The 17,374-nt window shown below is 40.8% G+C and overlaps 1 protein-coding gene across 5 annotated transcripts in view; it reads left to right on the top strand.

Moving 5' to 3' along the window:
- ATG7 (autophagy related 7) overlaps positions 1 to 17,374 on the top strand; it is a 234,381-nt gene that overhangs the window by 51,526 nt on the left and 165,481 nt on the right. For all 5 annotated transcript variants that reach the window (XM_055343913.1, XM_055343912.1, XM_055343911.1 and 2 more), the window contains 4 exons: positions 5,682 to 5,876; positions 7,092 to 7,295; positions 9,224 to 9,339; positions 14,108 to 14,183. In XM_055343913.1, the coding sequence (XP_055199888.1) occupies positions 5,682 to 5,876; positions 7,092 to 7,295; positions 9,224 to 9,339; positions 14,108 to 14,183 (591 nt within the window). The remainder of the gene's footprint in view (positions 1 to 5,681; positions 5,877 to 7,091; positions 7,296 to 9,223; positions 9,340 to 14,107; positions 14,184 to 17,374) is intronic.

The raw sequence follows: 17,374 nt of genomic DNA, 5'->3' as shown, positions 1-17,374 counted from the left end.
ATACATTATTGCAGCAGTGCTACAGTGCTATATCACTGCTACATTATTGCAGCAGTGATATAGGACTATATCACACAGTCCTAACATGAGAGTGCTTTATTATTATAAGCATTTATCTCATACTCACAGGTCTGCAGAGTGGCTATAGCTGGACTCCAGTCTTTAAGTCAGGTTCCAGTCTGTGCTATGTGTTATAGTTTTAAAATCTAGGCTTGAGGGGGATCCCTGGGTGGCGCAGGGGTTTAGCGCCTGCCTTTGGCCCAGGGCGCGATCCTGGAGACCCGGGATCGAATCCCACGTCGGGCTCCCGGTGCATGGAGCCTGCTTCTCCCTCTGCCTGTGTCTCTGCCTCTCTCTCTCTCTCTCTCTCTCTCTCTCTCTCTCTGTGACTATCATAAATAAATAAAAATTAAAAAAAAATTAAAAAAAAAAGAAATAAAATCTAGGCTTGAGGAGCAGCAGTCATTTGGGTAATGCTCTTCTTACAATAGAAGGTGGAAATGAAAAAGGATTGGTGAAAACGTATTATACCTCTAAAAGTCTCAGTTCACTGGTGACACAATGCAGCATTCTCCATCCCCATGCCAAAGCCGGTCACAGGGCCAAGCCCAAAGTCCAGGGGTATACTTTGCCTTCCTAGTGGGAGGTCATGCAAAGTCATGTGGCTAAGAGTGAAAACATTAGTGAGAGGCAGTGCATGGTTGGGAAGAATAATCCAACCTATCACTGGAGAGTCTTATGAGCCTCAGGGCCCAGAGAGACCTGACTTTGAATCTCACCTCTGCTACTTAACTAGTTGCCTGAAATTTTTCCTTGTCCAGATAGTCTATGATCCAGTGCAGTCCTCCCTATTTATCTGTTCAGTTATTCTTTTACTTATTCATTAAATACTTAAGGTTTTCTGTGTGCTAGGGATTGGGTAACAAAACAGATAAAGTTCCCTCTTCTCTGCATGGAGTTTCTGTAGTCCAGAGGGGGACATGGTCAAAAACTAATTTCAGGGATGCCTGGGTGGCTCAGCGGTTGGGCGCCTGCCTTTGGCTCAGGTCATGATACCAGGATCCGGGATTGAGTCCCGCATCAGGCTCCCTGCGAGGAGTCTGCTTCTCCCTCTGCCTGTGTCTCTGCCTCTCTCTCTCTCAGTCTGTGTCTCTCATGAATTAATAAATAAATCTTACAAAAAAAAAAACAAATTTCATAAACAGTTGTAATTATAATAAGTGCATGAAGTAGGAGCTCAGATGCTATAGGGACGTTTACCAGGCAGCCTGACCTAAGCTCAAGATGCCCTTGAGGAGCCAAAGTCCTGCAGGATGAGTAGGGGTCAGCTAGATGAGGACAGCAGAGCTGTCTGTGCAAATGCTGGAGGCAGGAGGTGGCATAGCACTTCTGTGGAGCTGAAGGAAAACTAGGGAGGCTGAAGCATGAAGGTCAAGGAAGACAGAGAAGGGGCTAGGGCAGAAGCTAAAGCCAAAGCTAGGGCTGACTCACACGGAACCTTTTGAGATCAAGTTTACTTTTTCTTGAAACCACCAGCCCACCAGCGTTGAGTGTCCTCCTTGACACTTAAATTGTGCTATTCTGCTTTCCCTACTGGGTTATTCAGTCCTTGAGGCCAGGAGCCAGGTCTCATACTTTTACCCTTCCTGCCTTATAAACAATAATAGATAATGTGTAGAATCCATTAAGGTCCTGGTGTAATCCATCATAATCTCACCTACCGGTTACTCAGGCTTATGGTGCTTTCTTTGTATGTTCAGTTTGGTGGTGTTTATTTCTTTCAACAGATACTCGCTCATAACCTTTCTCATGTCAGGCTGCAGACATGTCCTAAGTGAACAAGATATTGGAAGAACTGCTCTGCTGCAAATACCTGTCTAATCTTGGGGTTGAATTAATTCAATAGGAAAAAACCTGACCATTAATAAATCAAACTATTTGGAGTTACTTTTTTTTTTTTTTTAAGACAAGACAATAAAATGTAGGATTGTGGAATTGCACTAGAGATTTTCAAACCCGGGAGACAGAACATGAGAGACTCCTAACTCTGGGAAACAAGGGGTGGTAGAAAGGGAGGTGGGTGGGGGGTGGGGGTGACTGGGTGACGGGCACTGAGGGGGGCACTTGATGGGATGAGCACTGGGTGTTATTCTATATATTGGCAAATTGAACACCAATAATAAGATGATAGATAGATAGATAGATAGATAGATAGATAGATAGATAGATAGATTTTCAAACCCAACTCTGAATGTCTGTTATCAACCCTGATGAGTAACTGGTATTGGACCAGCTCTCCTGCCATAAACAATTATGCAACTGGGCAAAATATAAAAAATGACTCTCTCTGGACAATGAACAATAGACAGAAAGAAAAGCAAGAATGTTTGTCCTAGCTCATCACATGGAGGCACTCTCTGGCCCATTCCCGAGCCCATGAGGAAAGGAGATGTTCTTGGGCTTGATGAGCTGAGGAAACCGACATCCAATCTCAGAGCAGCTAAGGGAGCTGGAACTTGCAGGACAGAGTATCAGACATGTGGGAACTGAGCAGAGGAGGAGTGTGGGCAGCACCTTAGTCTTTGACCAGATCAAGCTGTGCGTGCTCAGGGCATGACTTTGTAAGGCTGGGTAAAAATGCACCATTGTCTGCTGTGAACCGATTAGAGATTCCAGAGCTTCTCCAAGTCCAGGAGACATTGGAATCCCACCTTTCCAGAATGGAATGTCTTCACTGAACACCTTGAGCCTTTAGGTGACACTCTAGTAATGTCAGAACTCGGCATAAAAGCTAAAATATAGAGCTCCCAGGAGAAAGCAGCACAGTATGCTTGTGATAGGCGAGATTTCCTAAGACCCAGGAAACACTGACCCGTATGTGTAAAAATGGATAACTTTGGACTTCATCAAAACCTAAAACTTCTGCTTCCCAATTGATGCCATTAAGAGAATGAAAAGACTAGTCAAAACCCAGAAAATACTCACAGTATGTCTATTTGGCAAATAGCTATTACCCAGAATCCATAAACACAACTCCTATCACTCAATAATAAAAGGACAGACAAGGGTTTGTTAGTTTGTTGAGTTTTTTTTTAAGGTGCCAGAGACTTCTGTGCAGGCATTTATTTCATATTGAAGATCTATAAATGGCCAATGCACACACAAAAATGCTCAACATCCATGGTCTCAGGGAAAGAGGAATTAAAACCATGAAAATACATCACTACATACCCACTAAAGTGGCTCAAATTAAGAAGACTGACAGGGCTAACTGTTGTCAGGCTGAGGAGCAACCAGAGCTCTTGGTATGCTGCTAAAATAACCACTTTGTAAATTAGTCTGGCAGGTTTTCATGAAACTGCTCCTACCTGATGACCCAGAAATCCCCATTCATAGATGTTTACCTGAAGGAAATGAAAACGTATATACCCTAAAACACTTACAAAAGAATGTCCATAACAATTTTATTCATAATAGCCCCAATTTAGAAATAACCCAAATATCTGTCCATGAGACATTGAATAAACAAATGGAGGTATATTCACACAGCAAAAAGGGAACATACTCTTGATACTTAACAATTTGGATAGACCTAAAAAACATTATGCAGGGTTAAAGAAGCCAAACACCAACAGATATATACTGTAGATACCATTTATATGAGGTTCTAGAAGAGGGAAAACTAATCTAGGATTTAAAAAGTGATTGCAAAAAAAAAAGTGATTGCAACAGTGGTTGTCCCAGTGGGGGTGGGGAGTAAGGGGTACACGAGCACGTTCTGGGGTCATGCAAATATCCTATGTCTTAATAGGTATATGCAGTGGTTAATCTGCAGTTTGTTGAAACACAGCCAGCTGTATACTTGAAATCTGTATATTACAGTTTCTGTAAATTATGCTTCACCCTGGCTACACATTTGAATCATCTGGGGAGTTTTAGGAAATATTAATGGCAAGTCCCACTCTCAGAAATTCCAATTTAAATAGTCCGAGGAAAAGTCTAGCCATTAGGAATTTTAAACCTCTCTGGGTGGTTCTAATATGCAGCCAAGGTTGAAAACCTCTGTGTTGAAACTTGCTGAATTCTGGCCTTAGGCATGTGGACCTAAATGGTGGGCTGAGAGCCAGTCCTAAGTAGGCTTACTGGCTGAAATTTTAGCAAGTAGAGAATCATTTAGGTCAGTGAAGTGAGTATGGATCTGTATTATTGAAAAGGTCAGAATTGGTGTTGAGTAATTATGCTTGATTTTGGTGTCACTAATATACCAAAAATACCTTTCTGGATTAAGCCACCACCATTTAAGATACTTTGTCAATTGTAATAAGACAATAAGGTATTAACATTACTGTGATCTTTGCTTAAAGTTTATGACACTATTTGGTACATGGTACATCTTAATGAGTGAATTAATTAATGAGGGCCAGATAGTTGTCTCTGTGGTGTTCTCATTGTTAAAATGGACTTGTTTTGAACCCTCTTTCTGAAGTCCTTTCTGTCTGGTGTGTTTTCCTGTAACTTTTTTTTTTTTATGGTTTTAAATAGCATTGCTTTTGCTACCATTGTCCCTTTCTTGAATTCCAGAGATTAGGTTTAAAGTTTAAGATAAGGAGAGAATAGCCACAATCCACAAAATAGATTTTTCCTTTGTGAAAGGACCTATTTATTCTGGTCCTCTCCCCTGCCCCCCACCAGTTGTTTTTCAGGTAAGTGACAGGTTTTGGCAAATGAATGACAAAGCTAATGTTTTCACACTCCTCTTTGTGGCCAGCACTATGCAGAGGATTAAGGATGCAGTTTGTGATTCTAGAACACTTTCTTTTCTGTGGACAGTTAATGTCCCTGGCTTCGCTGACACCCCTATGTGACTCACTGTTAATCTGCCAAGAACTGTGGGGCCAGCGGGGGATCAGTCTTACAGAGCTGTTCTAAAGCCCCTATGAAAACTCCTGAGTCACCACACTTGCAGAGAATCTGGGCCACCAGGCAACTTCTTTGGACAGGGAATGAAGCTTCACTTCAGTACCCCACTCTGCTATAGCTCACCCCCCAACCCCGCACCGCCCTGTCCCCTCCAAACAAATATCTGCACACTCCTAAGTAGATTTTCTGGTCATAAGTTAGCAAGTGGAGTTTTTCAGTTTAGAGGTTTTTTTTTTTTTTTTAAGTTCATATACCTCTAAGATTAAGACAAGACTATCAGTCATTCTAATCTTATGTGAGTTTATTAAATCAAATGTTTTTTGTTATAATATCCTATTTGAAGAAGTTATATATTAAGGAAATGGCGGGGGTGGGGACAATTGGGAGCAAGTAGGGAGAGGCAGTTGGCCAGAGGGCACTTTGATAGAGGTTCTTCTCTCAGGTTATAGGAGAAAGCCAAGAGTACGGTTTTTTCCAGTGTCCTCCTTGCCTCAAATGGGAAGTACTTCCCTCCTTCTTTGGAACTAGGATCCATATGTCTTTGCTTGCTACTTTATCCAGGCTTAGGGACCCTGGGATGACAGGAAAAGATAGTCTAGGATGTAGAGGTGAAGAAGGTACAGGGTATGGGTAGCAAAATCACACATAGAGAAATTTCTGGTTGCATACACATGCATGCTTGTAGCTATGGGGAGATATGGGCTCTAAGATATCACCTATATATTTGCTTCAGACATCTATATATCTGGGTGTTTCCCCAGAATGCCAGAGGGTTCAACATGAGCATCCCCATGCCTGGACACCCAGTGAACTTTTCAAGCGTCACCCTGGACCAAGCCCGCAGGGATGTGGAACAACTAGAGCAGCTCATTGAAAGCCATGATGTCATTTTTCTGTTGATGGACACCAGGGAGAGCCGGTGGCTCCCTGCCGTCATTGCTGCGAGCAAGAGAAAGGTAGAGTGTGTGGTTCCTGGGACTTTCAAGTCTGAGTGTGACTTAATGTACCATCACCCTGAAGGAAGATTTGCCTTCCCTCCAGAAGAGAGATGTGCTGTATATAACCTAGTGACATGGTGCCAAAAGGCTTCCACTGGCAGATGCTATCTTTGCCTCACATACCACCATCTAATATAATAGGTTTCTCCTACTATTTAATTTTCATAGCAACCCTTTGAAGTACTCTGGAAGGGATATTCTACTTAGATTAAAATGTAAGTTCCAAGCAGAAAAGACCATCTCATTTACTACTATTTGGTCACTGACAACTTCAAGGACCGACAGTAGTGAATGGTTAATTAAATCATGGTACATAAATGTGATGGAATACTATGCAGCTGTGCACAATTATGTTCTCAAAAACTTTAATAACATGGAAAATACCACATTACAGGATACAGTATTGTATATATTTAATATGAACTGTTTATAGCTGTAAACAAATAAACATTTCTATCTGGTGAGGGATGAAGGAGAGAAAAGAAGGGAGAAAGGTGGTGGAAGGAAAGAGAGAGAGAACACAGTAGGAAGAAATACCCCAAATTATTAGTTGTATGTGTTTGAGCCGTGAGATTGTAATTTTTGTTTTCTGATGTCCTTTTTCCTTTTTTTCCCAACCTATATAACCAGAAATATGAGAGGAATAAGTTATAACTAAGAGAAGTTCTAGTATAAATGAGAAACAAATTGTCCTTAAAAAATCTGTGTGAAAGTTGAATTGTATAGTGTGTGAATTATATCTCAGCGAATCTATTGTTAAAAAAAATGTGTGTAGGTATGTCAGATGATAGTGTAATGGTAGAAAGAATAAAGCTGAGGACTCTCAAGACTTGGTTTTATGCATTTACCTCTTACCAGCTAAGTGACCTTGGGCAAGTTACAGAAATAACTACTCTGACTTTCATTATCCTCATCTGTAAATGGGAAATGTGTGCTGGGAATTTTAAATGAAGCAAAATAAAATAATTAATGTTAATCACTGGTCAAGTGTTTTGCACTTAATAAATCCTCAAAATTGGGTTGTTTTTACTAACGTTGGCTTCTAGACACTAATTACATTCATATGCAAATACTTACAAAATGAATTTTAAAAGTTGACCAAATATGAAATTAGCCATGGTTTAAAATGTAAGTGTCTCTTAACTGTAGACTTTTATTCCTCAAAACCCACAGCTGGTCATCAATGCTGCCTTGGGGTTTGACACATTTGTTGTCATGAGACATGGCTTGAAGAAACCTAAGCAGCAGGGAGCTGGGGACTTGTGTTCTGGTCACCTTGTGGCACCTGCAGACCTCCTGGGCTCATCCCTCTTTGCCAACATCCCTGGCTACAAACTTGGCTGCTATTTCTGCAATGATGTGGTGGCCCCGGGAGATGTAAGTGGATTTCTTTGTGCTTCTAGATATTTCCTACAACTGTCTTGCCCACTGGGGCAAAATGGCCCAGCTCTTTCTCTTGTGACTATTTAAATTTTGTCTTTTCTTTAAAAAAAAAAAATTTATTTATTTACTTATGAAAGACACACAGAGAGAAAGGCACAGACATAGGCAGAGGGAGAAACAGGCTCTAGGCAGGGAGCCTGATGTGGGACTGGATCCTGAGACCGCGGATCATGCCCTGAGCCAGGGGCAGGTGTTCAACCGCTGAGCCACCCAGGCGTCCCTAAATTTTGTCTTTTAACAAAGAGAAGAAGTCTCCAATTTGGGGGTGATGCTATCACACTACAAGCCTTGATTGGTGTCATCAACTGTGCATAGCTGTTCCTTGTTCACTAGCATAAACACAGTGAGCAACCATTTTTGTGGAAAGCTCAGCAAGGAAACTGGAGGATAGACTGGTCCCTGGCAGCAGTCAGCTCTGTCTCCTGTGCATATATCATTGAAGAGAACATTAAATGAGGTGTCTGAAGACCTGGATTCCAATCCAGGCTTGGACACTGCCTTGCAGGATAATTCCAAATAAGGCTCATAGGCTGCCTGTGTTTCTGCAGAAGGGGCCCGGCCCTATAAGATTGTCAGATTTAGCAAATGAAAATAGGATTCCCAGTTAACTTTGAATTTCAGGTAAATAACATTTTAGTATTAATTTTTGCCATGCAATATTCAAGACCTTCTTGTATTAAAATACTATGCATTGTCTATCTGAAGTTCTAATTTATCTGGGCATCCTGTATTTTATCTGCTAACCCAGTAGAAGAGGGAAAAATATTTTAACCTGACTATTCATAGTGCAAGGTGGGTTGAATATGAAAGTGCTCTCAACAGCAAGTAGTACCCTGTTCAAATATAAGATTCTGTAGTATTAATGCCAGCACACAAGGCCCAGTCTGTAGGAATGGTCTTTTATCAGAACAGAGAATCATGTCCAGTGAAATAAAGCATAAGTGTTTCTGTGCCCTTCCCTTCATTTTCCCCTTCTTTAAAAATGTATTCCTTAATAACTCCTGCCTTTTTTGGAAGATTGGCTTCTATGGCCTCCCAGTATGAAGAAATAAAAGATAAATATTCTCCATGTGAAGAAGGATGACTTGAGGATCTTCATCAGTGGTGTTGTAACACATAGCTGGCCCTGTTATCGCATCATTACCAACAAGTAGGATAAAGGAATCAATTGCAGTAAAGTCGTGTCTGTTCATAAGGGGAAAATTTCAGAGTCAAAATTATCCCTAACAACCTCTTAATTTGCCTAAAGTTGTAAGATTAGAATTTCTTTGGTTGCACTATTGAAGGGTTGTATTTGGAGCCATGTTGTAGCAAAAATACTTGCATTTCAGCCCAGGGTGAAATGATGGGTGACTTGATGGGTGGGTGACATGATGTCCACACTGTGAGAGGCACGTGGGAACTGAGGACTGCAGGAAAGGCAAGTTATTGTCCCACCTCACAGGCAGTCTGAGGCACTGGCTCAGTTAGAATGACAGGGCAAAATCATTTGTACTATTCAAGTGATTATTCCTCTCTGTGTCTCTGTCCTTCAGCTACCAAGTGCAGTGGGGTTTGAGTCAGTTAAAAGAGCATATGATGCAACTCCCTATTGGGGCAGCTAGGCCCCCAATCTTTAATTAGTTTGTAACTGTTACTCCTTTTTGGCAAAGTACCTCATTTAGTTACCTAAGTTGTATATTTTGTTTTTTTCTTGGTACTTGCAAGAAGCAGTATTATTTGAGGCTGAATGTTCTTTGTCCACACTGAGTGAGCATCTGGTTATGTTATATAGCTTTACCAGGGAGGAGGTTCATGCTTCAGACAGCACAGTTGAGTGGACTAGAACTTTGAAGCACACATCAATGATTGTTTCTCTCTAGTCAACCAGAGACCGGACCTTGGACCAGCAGTGCACTGTGAGCCGCCCAGGACTGGCCATGATTGCAGGAGCCCTGGCTGTGGAATTGATGGTTTCTGTTTTGCAGCATCCAGAAGGGTGAGCTTACTATTTAGAGATGGTCATTTAAACAAAAAGCTTTTTGTATCTCCATTGGGCTTTTCTCATCCTGACTTCTCTGAGAATTGTGTTGCTTTTTAAAGCTGTCCTCGAAAAAACAAGACTGAAAACCCTAGTCTGATTCTTTTTCCTTGGGGAGCTTGTCATTGGACCTTTGGGGCTCTATCTCTGGATTCTTCTGGAATTGAACTCTTCTGAGTTATCTGGTAACTGATGATAAGGAAGAATAAACATTTTGGTGGGGGCTGTACGGACCCTCATGTAGGTTTTGATCTCCTTAGCCCTGAACGTTTGTAAGGCAATACATGAATCACATGTGATAGAAATGCTTTGGGCTGTATGTAACATCTTCAGTGACTTGGCCAAATGGGACTTTATTTTGTTTATGCGGCAAAAGCCTGGAGGCAGGCAGTTCAGAGTTGGTACAAAGGCTTTGTTAGGCCCTCAGGGACTCCAGTTCCTTCTTAATCACTCAGGTACCCTTAGCATTTTTCCTTTTGCCTGCCACCTTGTGGTCGTGACTACGTATTGCTTCTGTGTTAAAGTTAACATATGTCCCCTTGGCTGAGGCTGCCCCCTTTTAAAGAACTTACCCGATTCACCCATTGATTCTTTTTTTTTTTAATAATAAATTTATTTTTTATTGGTGTTCAATTTGCCAACATACAGAATAACACCCAGTGATTCTAACTCCTGTATCACATGGCCACCCTTCACTACAAGGAAGACTGACAGATATGGTTATTTTGTCTGGACACATTACCTCTCTAAATAAAGTTGTCTTAAGATAGATGTGGAGAATGGATATTGGGTAGGCAAATAGCACTGTCTGCACACTCATTTTTTAAAATTATGCATATATTTTAAATTCCAGAAGAGATTGTTTTATGGTGGTATTAATTATGTTTGGCTAACGTTTTCCTTTTCTGTTACTTTTCATTTTCCTCTTCTATCTATCTTTGAGCTTCCAGCCAAGGCTGTATTATCCTTCTGCCAGAAGAATGCCCTTTATCATTTCAGCATCCCTAAAAGGAATGCTAGTGACAAGATACTTCAGTTTTTGTTCAGCATCCCTAAAAGGAATGCTAGTGACAAGATACTTCAGTTTTTGTTTGCCTAAAAATGACTTTATATTTGGAAGATATTTTTGCTGGGTTTAGAATTGTAGATTGGTGATAATTTTCTTTTAGCACATTGAGAGTATAATCTTGTTGTCTCTGGTTGCTTTTATTGTTGTTGAGGAGTTTGGTGTTTATCTCACAGAGGCTCCTCTGATATAGTTTGTTTTTCTCTCTCTTTCCCTGCCCTTAGTTGGTTTTAAGGTTTTCTCATTGCCTTTGCTTTTCAGAAGTTGGACTATGGTATACCTACTTATGTATTTATTCTGGTTGTGCTCTCTAGTGCTTCTTGAATCCATGGCTTGATACTTTTCATCTATTGTGTACAATTCTCAGCCAGTATCTCTTAAAATATGGCTTCTGCCCCTTTCTGTCTTCTTTCCTTTTGAGTCTCTAATTGCATGTCAGAATCAATCTATGCCCTTTTCTGTATATTCCAGTATTTGTCTTTCCTTGCTTCAGTTTGCCAGTTTGCTTTTTGGCTTATCTTCCAGTTTGCTAATTCTTTTTCCTTCTGTGTCTAGTACCATCCATTGAGTTTTTAATTATTTTATGTTTCAGTTATAAAATTTCCATTTGATCTTATACATTATACATTTCCTGATCTCTGCTGAAATTGTGATTTTGATCTTTTTCATTCCTTGAAAACACGTAATTATTATTTTCTTTTAAGCCCTTATCAGGTAACTCTATTATCTGGCTCTCCTATGAGTCTGTTCCTCTTGTCTATTATTTTTTTGGTTTTTGGCTTTTGGTTATGTATTACCTCCTCCAGTATCTGGTACTGTTTCCTTTTTTTTTTTTTAGAGAAAACCTTTTTTATTATGGAAAATTCCAATATCTATGAAAGAAAAACATATATAAAATAATAAATCCCATCGTATAGACCACCTAGCTTCAACAGTTAGCAACATATGGCCCATCATTTGTCTATACAGATATCCACATTTTTCTCTCCCCACTAGCTTATTTTAAAGCAAATCTAAGATGTCGCATTTCATTAATAAAAGGTATCTTTTTAGTGCGTATATCTATTTTACATATAAAACCAAACAAAAGTAATTCCTTCATATCACCTCATATAAAATTAGCTTTTAAATTTCCCCAGTTTGTTTCTCAAAAGGAGGGGAACTGAGTGGGAAAAATTAGAGAGGGAGATAAACCATGTGAGACCCCTAACTCAAGTGAAGGGTTGTGGAAGGGGATGTGGGTGTGGGGATGGGGTAACTGGGTGACAGGCACTAAGGAGAGCACTTGATGGGATGAGCACTGGGTGTTATACTATATGTTGGCAAATTGAATTTAAATTAAAAAAATTCCCTAGTTTCTCAAATCTGCTTGGTTATTATTATTTTTTTTCTTGCTTGGCTAATTTTGACTACTGGACATTGTATATGAGAAATTGCAGAGATGATGTGATTTATATTTCCTTCTGGCAAACTGCTAGACCAAGTCCTAGAATGCTTAAGTCCAATTAGGGTTTGTCTATTTCTGGTTCACTCTTTTTCCTAGCATGTAACCCCCATTGGTCCCAACCCAAAGCCCAGGATAATTTCCATGATTCCTCCTTATTGACAGACCTCAAGCTCTAGTTTTTCCTTCCAGTTCATTTGTCTGTCCAGCTTCTGATCCTATAGCCAGTGCTTTTGGAGGTTGGCAATCACTTTATGGCAGAAAGTTCCCTTGCAAATGCCTTGTTTACCTCTATGGGCGGCTTCTCTCCTCTCACAGATCCTAGCTCTGCAATTCTTCCCTACTTTGGTAGCTGTCAGGCTTTCAAAGGTTTTAATATTGTATCTAGCTTTCTGTTTGTTTTCAGTGAAAGGTTGGTCATGACTACCTAGTCTATCAATGCCATACCAATTTTTAAAAATATATTTTTTTAATTTATTAAGCACTCATTGTGTACTAGCTTGCATGTGAGAGTAGACAAGTGAGCAGGCTGGTACATTTTGTTTCAACCTGACTTTGGCTTTATAGCAGACTATATATTTACCATACTATAGATATTTTACATTAAAGATATAAAACTTACCACATTTGTGATCTGGACACCCAGATGCTCTACTCAAGAAGATCTTATTACTTTATGACCTATAAACAATAGAACTAATTCATCTTGTAATAAGTAGAAGTGGGATAAAATTAAGTTGATTTCAAAAATAGAACCAGTAATTTTAAGAAAGAAAGAAGGAAAGAAAAGAAGAGATGAGAAAGGGGTGGGGGAATGAAGAGGAAAGGAAACAAAAAATAAAAAAGTAAAAGAAAAATGATTAAACAGTTTAAGATTCTCTCCATATCTGCCCAAGTGTCTGCTGCCAAGTGTCAGCTAGTGTAGGCAAACTGAAGTCAAATGGGTATTTACACCTGACTATCTGACAAATACACTGTGATTTATTTCATTTGTCAGACACTTATTACATAGTGCTTACCTTGTGCTAGGCACTGTTCTAATCATTTTGCAGAAGTAACTCACTTAATCCTCATAGCAAACCTATTAGGAAAGAACTATTACCTGTCCCATTTTTGAGGGGGAAATTGAGGCATAGGGAAGATAAGTTGCTGGAATTCACAAAGCTGGGCTTTCACTCAGTTTGGCTCCAAACTCTGTTTTTAATCATCCTGCTATGCTGTTTGTAACACAGGCAGGAGAGACTTGAATTTTTGAAAGATTTGTTTTTCCAATTCTCAGAAATTAACATCAAATATTCTATTTACTTTATGACTCAACAGTTTTTCTACACAATTGAAAAGATGACCCCTGTACAATGTTGGTAGCATACATAGCTAGTCTAGGTGCAAGAGAGTTAAAGGAAAATAAAGCAGCTTTTTTTTTTTTTTTAACTTCCTCTCGTCTCTGTCATCCCCCTGACTACCCCTGCCTTCTAAGTGTAGTGTGGCCTCCTGACAGGACATATCTGGGATAAAATCTTGGAGAGCCGATTGTGCCATTCCTTGACACTGACCCCTCTGTGTGTTCGCCCTGGTCATAGGCTAAAACCAGGCCCTTCTGTGCCGTAAGAAAACATCACACTATCATTCAGGAAGGAGTGCATTTGTTCTCCTGCCCCATTAATTCCTTACTGTTTCTGTCTCCTTCTTCCATTTTCATAGCATTCATATCACCTCAAGAAGTTATGGTTGGAAAGTTTTCCATTTCAAAATTTCTGTACAAAAATGTGCCATGGTTTTTACAAGACTATCTCAGAGTAAGGGAGTTAACATTAATCAGCTTATCACGTGCCAGCCACTGCACTTGGCAGTTTTTCTAACTTATTCCTAATTTATGCTTCATAACTATCTTATTTTTACTTTATAGGTAATGGACCCAGAGCACAGAGAAGTTAAGCAATCTGCCTGTGGTCACAAGCTCTGGCTTTTCTAACTCCAAGACGCAGGGATGTGTGTGTGTGTGTGTGTGCGCGCGCGCGCGCGCGTGTGCATATGTGTGTGCGCACTCTTCTTCTTTCCTTCCCTTGGAAATTAGGTCTCCGCTAAATCTTGCTGCCTTGCAAGGGTGTTTTCAGTTATCCTTATAAATCTCCCATGGTCCCCCTCCAGACCATCCTCACAGATGTCAAGCATAAACTTTTATTAAATGAGCACCTCTAATTGTTTTCATTTCTCAGGGGCTATGCCATTGCCAGCAGCAGTGATGACCGCATGAATGAACCGCCAACCTCTCTTGGGCTTGTGCCTCACCAGGTTAGTGATTTGGAAATGAAGTCATCATTCTGGACCTGGTGCCAGTGGCACAGGGGGGAATGCATTCAGGGTCCCTTCACTGTCCACTCAGCCCACCTTATTCTCCAGCTGCCCTTGAGTTTCTGTGGGAGTGCTTTCAGACTACCTGGAAAGTATCCCATTCCGCAGGGATGGTGATGAGGAGAAATCATGAGCAAGCAGCATCACCCAGAGTCTTGGATGCATTAACCATATTGACCAGAGGTCCCATAATGGAGAAGCAGCAGCAAGAACAGACCCTGGAATCAACTGGATGGCAGTTTAAGTCCCAGCCATGCAATTATTGAGATGGCCTTCTTTGGCCAAGTCCCTAAACTTAACTGAGCCACTGTTTCTCCATCTATGCAATGTGACAATAATACCACCCTCATGTGGTAGTTACAGAGATGAGAGGTGATGTGTGCAGAGGGCTCCGCAGTGGTGCCTGGTGTGCCATAGGCCCTCAGTGAAGGGTGCTTGCTATTTTTGCTGTTGTTTATTATTGATTCCCTAGCCACATAAGAAGCCTTATGGGTATGCATGGGAAAACCATTAGAGGTGTCAAAAAGTAGGTTTCTTCTCAGAAAAAGAATCTGAAGTATCATGAAGAAGATTCATCACAATGAGCTGTTGGTCGGGGAAGGGGGGACAAAAGGTGGTGGAATGAAAATTTCAAATTCATGTTGCCCGGTCACTAGTTTTTGTTACTATGTTTTTGGAGGGATGAAGACGTTTTCCAATCTTACCATTTGGTAGTCATTTCTCTAGGTGCCATATGTGTATTTCAGTGTGTAAGAGAAAGGCTGTCTCCATGGATGAAGCAGTGACAGTGCCTGATAGTTCTGGCTGAGGGTCATGCAGACAGACTCACGTGAAGCTGAGGGCGAGAGTAGGGTGGCGCATTCAGCCCACATTTGTCTCCTCCTGCCTCCTGTCATCTACGATAGCCCTATCATTTTCCAATTGAGGATTTGAATCAGAAGAGGGGAAATTATTTGCCCACAGTCACAGAGAGGTAGTGGATGAGCCAAAACATGAACCTAAACTTGACACTCCTACTGGTGTTCTTCATGAGGTTTTATGAGTGAAACTTCCCTGGCCTGCCCATTGGGAGTGTTACCTTCTGGTCACTACACCAGCCCTCTTGCACTAAGTCACCCGTCAGATACCATGTGTTAGGTTACTTACCCTCCCAAAGCCTCAGTTCCCATATCAGTAAAAGCAGGTGTCTTACCTTGTATCCAGGATTATGCCTCCCATAAGGTTTTGTAAGCCATAAAACACAGTGCAAGTGTGGCTTTCCAGTCTGCCTCACACGGACTGTGTGCCATTGTGTAGCATTTATCTGACATGACTATGTTCATCTTTCTAAAAACATTTCAGGCAGGACCCAGCAGACACTATAATACCTCTCCATGGCAAGAAAGCTGTCCTCTAGAGCTGACCTCTGCTACTTATGCTCAAAGCTCATTTGAATCCCTACTCACTTCCCCTCTTCACATGTCTCTACCCCTTTCTCCTGACCTTGAGCTGTGCCCTCATCGCCCTTACAGATTTCATACTGAGAAAGGCCTTAATTAGATTTTCAGTCATGCCCCTGCACTTCTCCCCTTAAGTCCTTTATGTTAAATCACCACAGCTGTAGTTTCCTTAGTGCTGAGGCCAGAGGGCAAAACAGTCTCTTTATAGAAGGGGTCCAGTGTCAAAATGCATGTACCCATGTTTCTAAAGTACTATGGCAACTAATCCCTCTCAGTGTCATTTACCCCCATTGAGCCTCACAATTGTTTGTCATTCACCAACTCTTCTAGCTCTTTCTCCTCGTTTTCAAATGTCTGAAGGATTATTTTGGTTGTTGGCCATCTCTTCATTTGGTCTTTTCAAAGGCTGAAGAATAACCCAGCCATATATGGGAAAAGCCCAGCGCTTGTGTGTGATTAGTTGCTTACATTATTTCAAGTTTCAAGCCTTTATTTTTAGCTACTATCTAAAAAAGACAGTGGAGAAAGAACTTTAAAATTAATCAGGGTTGTGTGGTTCCTATTTATAGACTTTAAATTTCTTCTTTTTTTTTTTTTTAAATGGAGTGAGTCCATTTATGCAACTGTGTTTTGATTAGGAGAACATCGTTTCCACAAAAACACTGGGCTGGGTTGCAATGCCCTGCTGCAGACTCAGCACTTCTCCTCTTCCTGGCTCTCCAGATTTCCTCTTGGAGAGGAACTTGGTAAACCCCTTTGTGTGCCTTGCATACAAAGAACAACCCGTGAGTTCCCTGAGCTCATTTTTTTTTCTGTTTCCCAAAAGAGAGTGTGTGTTAATTGGCCCCTGTGGAATGAGCTGTAGTAGAAAAGTGATAGCCCTTGGATGGGAATCACAAGGCCCCCCACTAGCAGCTCATTGTGTAATCTGGAGAAAGTTGCTTAACTTAGCCTGTGGGCTCTGTGTCTCTGCTTTCTGTGTCAGACCAGGGAGGCCTGAGGATTACTTGGTTGATCTGCCTGTGGAACCACAGGCAGAATTTGGCCCATCCAGAGATTGGCCAAGTGTAGGAAAAGGCTTGATTAGGCCCTGACATTCAGTGATAGCCAGCCTGAAAAAAACTTGATTGATTTTGAAAACCATGAGAAAACCATTTGACGGTAAGAAAATAGGCTTATGGGCTTACTCTTTTTTAAAACTGTCTGGCCCAGTGTACATAGTAGGGATTGTGCAAGCAGCCAACAATAAGCATAACTCTTTTTGTCTGTAAAGGCAATGATTTGGGTAATTTAAATCATCATTTTATTGATGTATAAAGTGTGTCAAATCCTACAAATCATTAAGTATACAACTTGAATTATCACAAAATAAACACTACTCATGTACCCAGCATACAGATCAAAATAAAATGTTATCAAGTATTCCCAAAGCCCCTTCATGATTCTTGCAATTATGATTGCATACTTCCTACACAGAGGCAAGCATCTCTTGACTCTCAACATTGTGGGAGACTTTTGTCTAATTTTGAACTTTCTTTCTATTTTTTTTTTTACAGGTTTTATTTATTTATTCATGAGAGACACAGAGAGAGAGGCAGAGACATAGGCAGAGAGAGAAGCAGGCTCCATACAGGGAGCCTGACGTGGGACTTATTCCTGGGTCTCCAGGATCACACCCTGGGCTGAAGGCTG

The sequence above is a fragment of the Nyctereutes procyonoides genome, unplaced genomic scaffold (genome assembly GCF_905146905.1).
Source record: "Nyctereutes procyonoides isolate TBG_1078 unplaced genomic scaffold, NYPRO_anot_genome, whole genome shotgun sequence".
NCBI lineage: Eukaryota > Metazoa > Chordata > Mammalia > Carnivora > Canidae > Nyctereutes > Nyctereutes procyonoides.
Note: the sequence above shows the minus strand (reverse complement) of the source record. Positions and strands in the feature narration are given on the sequence as shown.